This window comes from Arachis stenosperma, chromosome 2 (genome assembly GCF_014773155.1).
Source record: "Arachis stenosperma cultivar V10309 chromosome 2, arast.V10309.gnm1.PFL2, whole genome shotgun sequence".
Taxonomy (NCBI): Eukaryota; Viridiplantae; Streptophyta; class Magnoliopsida; order Fabales; family Fabaceae; genus Arachis; species Arachis stenosperma.
The window spans coordinates 13,675,644-13,681,643 of NC_080378.1; the positions used below are offsets into that span (position 1 = coordinate 13,675,644).

Here is a 6,000-nt window from a genome sequence, read left to right on the forward strand (position 1 = left end):
ACCTGCAAAGACACTCCGACGCTCTAGTCAGCTAGTGTGCAGGCGGGAAAAATGATAGGTGGAAAAAGTGACGTACCTTGGGGGAAGGGCAGGTCCTTCCCCATTTATACCGTGTCAGAGGTGGGCCCTTCAAGGACAGGCCCACCTTCTTCGAAGCTTCCTTACAGCTGCTGTGGAGAGCTGTCAAGGACGCATGTCCGGGTCGCGTAGTGGATTATACGTGCCCGACCGCTCGGGTCGGGTCCTCAATGGGTCGGGTTGACCCGCGAGTGGCCTGGGCCAGGCCGTAACAGTGCCCCCACGCGTCAGTGGTAGTCGTGGGAGCTATCAATGGCGTGTCGTCTCGCGTTTCGTTTATTCTCGTCAGGTCGGCCGGCCGTGGGAGGAACATGCCCCTAATGCGCGTGTCTCTTGGTTGCATAAGCAACCGTTTCATCGCCTCATTCCTTGCGCCGAGCATTGAATGCTCATAATGGGGTGAAAAAACCCTGTTCGCAAAGACTATTTTGCCCCCAGGTTTTTCGCGCTTCCTGGGAGGCAGTTTTTAAACAGTCAGTTTTATGCTTCTGCATTTCTGCATACTCCCATTTCTTCCATCTTCACGCTACTCTCTCCCCAAAATTTCAGAATGTTGTTGTAGTGCCCTCGCACATCCCCCCTTCATCCTCCTTCTCTTGCAACTTCATCCTCCTTCCCTTACAACCAATTCAGGTAATTCTTGAATCCTTCTCTTTTATGTTTCGTTCTTGCATGCTTGTAGCATGTATTTGCTTAGTTTTTGTTGTTATGTAGCCTTACGATGCTGGTTAGATGTGTTAGGGGAAGGGTACCATTCCAGGGTAGGTTTTCTTGAACCTTTTACGTTTTAATTGTGTTTAGCCTTAGTTGGGGAGTAGTGGGGGTAGCGTCTGTATTCGGCCTGAGCACCCGACCTCTTAGACTGACTGGATGGTCCCTCCATGTAGGTATGGCTCGCACGACCTCCCGGGCTTCCCTTTCTCCCGCGGCGTATGACCCCTACGCCTGGGTCGTTTCCGATGTAAAGGACTCTCCCAACCAAATAGGCGAGGAGGAGCTCACCGAGTTCCGTCAAACCGAGTACTTGTGCGGAGGGACCGACGAGGAGGCTAATTATGACGTCTTCGTCCCGGCTCCTCAGGAGCGCTTGTACGAGCTCAACTTCAATGCTTCCCGGGTTCCCGATTGGATATGGTTCTATAAGTCTATGTTCACCCAGGTTGGGGTCCGTATTTTGTTTTCCGCCTTCCAAATGGCGCTTTTAAGTCGGGTTTCCGTGGTGCCGTCGCAGTTGCATCCGAACAGCTGGGCTTCAATCCGCTGTTTCGAGATGGTTTGTGAATATCTCGAGCTGCCGGTGTCTGTAGATGTCTTTCTTTTCTTTTTCAATCTTACAAACCCTTCGAAGGAGGGGAAACATAAAAAGGGGTTCATGTCCTTCCGGTCTGCCCAAGGTCGGAGGATTTTTGGTTTGTTTGAGGACTCCTATCACGGATTTAAGGATAAATATTTCAAGGTCCGACCTGTCAAAGGTCGTCATCCCTTTTGGTTGTCGTTGGAGGGGGTACGCCTTATCCCGACCTATTGGAGCTTCGGGGCAGGGTCTAATGCCTTCGTTAAGGTATCCTATAAGGGCATGTCTGCGGTGGATAGAAAGATTGTCGATGTGCTGATGGCAGTCTTTGGGAGGAATCATGTGAATCCTCACCTCCTCATGGGTGATCGGGAGGCCGGTCGTAGTTATATTTGTGAGAAGCCTTTACTTGTTTTGTCTCTTAGCTTCTTGCTTTTCTTAACAACTCGTTGCGACTAACCGACTTCTCTTCCTTTTTTACAGTGGGGATGTCTGCCGAGATAACGGGTCTCCCTAACTTGTTCCAAACCTTCCTTTGCGCGAGTGACGATGAGGGAGGTAATGAAAAATCTACTGCTCCTCCGGAAGACAAGGCCAATTCCGAGCAAGGGGTCACGGTCGAGAAGACCGGCACCTCGGCTCAGGATGCCCTGGTTCATGGCGGCACAGCGGTTCATGCTTCCCCGATTCTTGAAGTGGTTGGTACTGGGGGGTTGACGTCCAACCCTGCTGCCGATGAAGATGTGGAGGAGGTTCCAAGCTTGAAGAGGAAGAGGAAGATGTCCAGCAGCCCTGAGGGGGTTCTTACTGTAATGGAGAAGAATTTTGATGCCGGGAGCTTTATCGATTCTCAGCTGATTCCCGGTACTGAGGAGCATTTTCATGAGTCGTCCCTTGCCGGGCAAGTGAGGTGGATGTACCGTACTCTCTTGCGTGGCGCAGTGATAGCTCGGAAAGCCGATTTTGAACTGTCCGGGATGGAGTCCCTTCGCAGGAGGTTGGAATCAGCTGGGAAGGCTAATAATGAGCTTAAGGGTGAAGTTGAGACTCTCCGGGAGCAGCTGACCCAATCAAAAGAGAAGCTCGACGTTGCCGAGAAGAAAGCCACTGCCGCCGAGAAGAAAGCCACTACTGCCGAGAAGAAGTTGGAAGAGTCGGCCGCCACGGTTTCACGACTTGTCGAGCGCGAAATGGCTTTAGAGAGTCAGGTCGGCGCGGCACAAAAACGGGTGGCCGAGATCAAGAAGGAGAAGCAAACCGTGGAGGCTGAACTGGCAACGTTGAAAACAAAGTATAAAGAAGTCGTCAAGCGGGGGAAGGGTGCGATCCTGGTGACCGAGGAGGCCCTTAAAGCTCAGGTCAAAATTGTTGCTCCCGATTTCGACACGTCGGAAATTGGCGTCTTCAAGGTCATCAAAGACGGCAAGATTGTTGACGTTCCCAAGAAATGAATCCTCTTTGTGTAAAACTTTTTGGTTTAGCCGTTTCGTTTTGGCTTTTGTGAACAATTGACTTTTTAGTCGTTTGCCCGCTTTAACGTAGTTAATACTTTCTTATTCGCCTGGTTGTGTTATCGTTTCTATTAACCGTTATTGGTTTATAGCTGTCGTTTATATTAACAGGTCGTGGCCTTTTAGTGTAGTCATTTGCTATTGCGGCAGTTGATGGGCTCCCGGGGTGATCAGTCCCGGGGCCGCGCATCGTTGTCGAGTTGTGATGGAACGGGTTGTCTAGAAAAAAGGGGAACAAAACAAAAGAGAAAAAATTTGCACAAGTATATCTTATTCGTTAATTGCATAAAGGGCCCATAGGTCATAACGAAAAGTTCAAATCCGCGAATTAACTACTTAGCTCGATTGGTCGGCGTGTCGCCTCGTGCGCTAGGAGTAAAATCTTCTCAAGTTGTTCGCGTTCCATGTTCTTGGGACTTCCTTACCATCGAGCCTTTCTAACTTGAAAGCGCCTTTACCCATCACTTTTTTTATTTTATAGGGACCTTCCCAGTTTGCCGCCAGCTTGCCTGCTCCAGGGGTCGGTGGGCCGATGTCGTTTCGCCTTAGGACGAGATCGTTCGGCTCGAATTCCCTTTTGAGCACTTTGGTGTTGTAGCGTAGGGCCATTCTTTGTTTTATCGCTGTCTCCGTCAAATGGACCATTTCTCTGGCTTCATCTATTAGGTCCTTTTCCACGGCTTCCTCCACTCCTTTCAAAAGTAGCCGGGGGCTCGGTTCTCCGATCTCCACGGGTATTACCGCATCTAACCCGTATGTCAGTCGGAAAGGAGTCTCCTTAGTGGAGGACTGTTCGGTTGTTCGGTAAGACCAGAGGACCGAGGCTAGTTCATCGGCCCAAGCACCTTTTTTATTATCCAATCGCTTCTTCAGCCCTAACAGGATAATCTTGTTTGCGGACTCCACCTGTCCGTTTGTCTGGGGGTGCTCTACCGAGGAGAACTTCTGTCTTATACCCAGACCGGTGAGGAATTCCGTGAACTTCTTGTCGGTGAACTGCGTGCCGTTGTCCGATATGATGACTTCTGGAATCCCGAATCGCGTTATCACCTGCCTCCACATGAATTTCTTGCAATTGGATGAGGATATGCTGGCCAGCGGCTCGGCTTCTATCCATTTGGTGTAGTAATCAATGGTGGCTATGAGATACTTGACTTGCCCAGGACCGACTGGGAAGGGTCCCAAGAGGTCGACTCCCCACTGCGAGAATGGCCGAGAGAACGTTAACAGGCTTAACTCGGAGGCCGGTGCCCTGTGGAAATTGGCGTTCTCTTGACACTTCACACATTTTTTGACGAACTCCTTGGAGTCTGCCATCATTGACGGCCAATAGTATCCGGCTCGAATTAATTTTCTTGCTAGGGCTTTGCCTCCTATGTGGTGTCCGCAGCAGCCTTCATGGACTTCCCTGAGGACGTAGTCCGTTTGGTCGGGGTGTAAGCACTTCAGTAGGGGCTGGTTGGACCCTTTCTTGAATAGCTGTCCTTGAATGACTGCGTATTTGGCTGCTTCCCTTCTCAGTTTCACGACGTCCTTTTCGTCGTCAGGGAGTTTGCCATTTTCTAGGAAGCTGGTGATGGGGTCTAGCCATGAAGAGCCCAGCCTTGACAAATGCAAGGTGACCGCCGGTTCCCTCGTCATACCTTGGATGAGAGACCGGTTGCCTTCTCCCGGTTTAGTGCTGGCCAATTTTGATAGGAGGTCTGCCCGTGTGTTCCTTTCTCTGGGCACGTGGTGGACCGTGACCTCCTCAAATTTTTTGCTTAAGTTCTTTACTTTTTTCAAGTACTTTTGTAATAACGAGTCTTTGGCTTGATAGCTCCCGTTTACCTGGGAGGTGACGACCTGGGAATCGCTGCATATTTCCAGTCTTGTTGCTCCGACTTCCGCTGCTAGGGTTAAGCCCCCTATAAGGGCTTCGTATTCTGCCTGGTTGTTCGAAATGGGGAATTCGAACCTGATCGACTGCTCGTATACGACTCCAACCGGGCTTTCCAGGATGATCCCGGTGCCCCCAGACGTCTGGTTTGAGGCTCCGTCCACGTGGAGCTTCCACCGTGTGCTCGTTTCTTCGGTTGGATCCCCCGTTACTTCTACTAGAAAATCTGCCATCGCCTGCGCCTTGATGGCTTGCCGGGGTTCGTATCGTATGTCGTATTGGAAAAGTTCAATAGACCAAGTCATCATCCTTCCCGCCAAGTCGGGTTTTTGAAGTACTTGCCGGATTCCCTGGTCCGTTCTTACGACAACCTGGTGACCTTGGAAGTATTGCTTTAACCTCCGTGAGGAGGTCAAGAGTGCTAGAGCTAGCTTTTCCAGTTTGCTGTACCTTAATTCTGCCCTTTGCAGGGCTCTGCTTACGAAATAGACTGGTTGTTGAGCCCACCCTTCTTCTCGCACCAGAACTACGGCCAGGGCTTCTCCTGTTATGGCGAGGTACAGGTATAATGGCTCCCCGTCCTTTGGCTTCCCGAGCACAGGTGGTGCCGCCAGGATTTCCTTGAAGTGCCGACAGGCTTCCTCACATGCGGGTGTCCACTCGAACGCTATCCCTTTCTTCATGAGGTTAAAGAACGGTAGGGCCTTTGTTGCCGATGCTCCGAGAAACCGGGATAATGAGGTCAGCCGCCCTGCCAACCTTTGGACGTCCTTGATACAACCTGGGCTCTTCATCTGGAGTATCGCTTGGCATTTCTCCGGGTTGGCTTCTACCCCTCTCTGAGTTATCATGAATCCTAGGAACTTTCCAGCTTCCATGGCGAAGGCACATTTGAGGGGATTCAGCCTCATGCCGTATTGTTGGAGAGACGCGAATACATTTGCCAGATCATTCAGGAGGTCGTCGAGTCGCGTTGTTTTCGCGAGGATGTCGTCCACATAGACTTCCACTGTCTTGCCTATGAGGTCGTGGAATATCCTGTTCATCAGCCTTTGGTATGTTGCCCCTGCGTTTTTTAGGCCGAATGGCATCACCTTGTAGCAGAAGGTTCCCCCCGGCGTTATGAACGCCGTCTTGTCTTCGTCTGGACGGTGCATCGGTATCTGTTTGTAACCGGAGTAGGCGTCCATGAAGCTTAGATAACAGTAGCCCGCCGCAGCATCGACGAGTGCGTCTAT

At 50.9% G+C, this 6,000-nt stretch overlaps 1 protein-coding gene across 1 annotated transcript; it reads right to left on the reverse strand.

The window, feature by feature from the left end:
* Positions 1–2,914: 2,914 nt before the first annotated feature.
* On the reverse strand, positions 2,915–5,556 carry LOC130962591 (uncharacterized). Its single transcript, XM_057888786.1, has 2 exons — positions 3,309–5,556; positions 2,915–3,102 (listed from the first exon to the last, which is right to left on the reverse strand). Exons 1-2 carry the CDS (start codon positions 5,554–5,556, stop codon positions 2,915–2,917), a joined length of 2,436 nt encoding a protein of 811 aa, XP_057744769.1.
* Between the last annotated feature and the right edge of the window lie 444 nt (positions 5,557–6,000).

Coding starts and splice junctions, on each gene's coding strand:
- LOC130962591 (XM_057888786.1), bottom strand. CDS start 5,556: ATGAAGAGCCCAGGTTGTATCAAGGACGTCCAAAGGTTGGCAGGGCGG. Junction 3,103..3,308: donor CAAGTTAGAAAGGCTCGATG/GTAAGGAAGTCC, acceptor CCTTTTTTCTAG/ACAACCCGTTCCATCACAAC.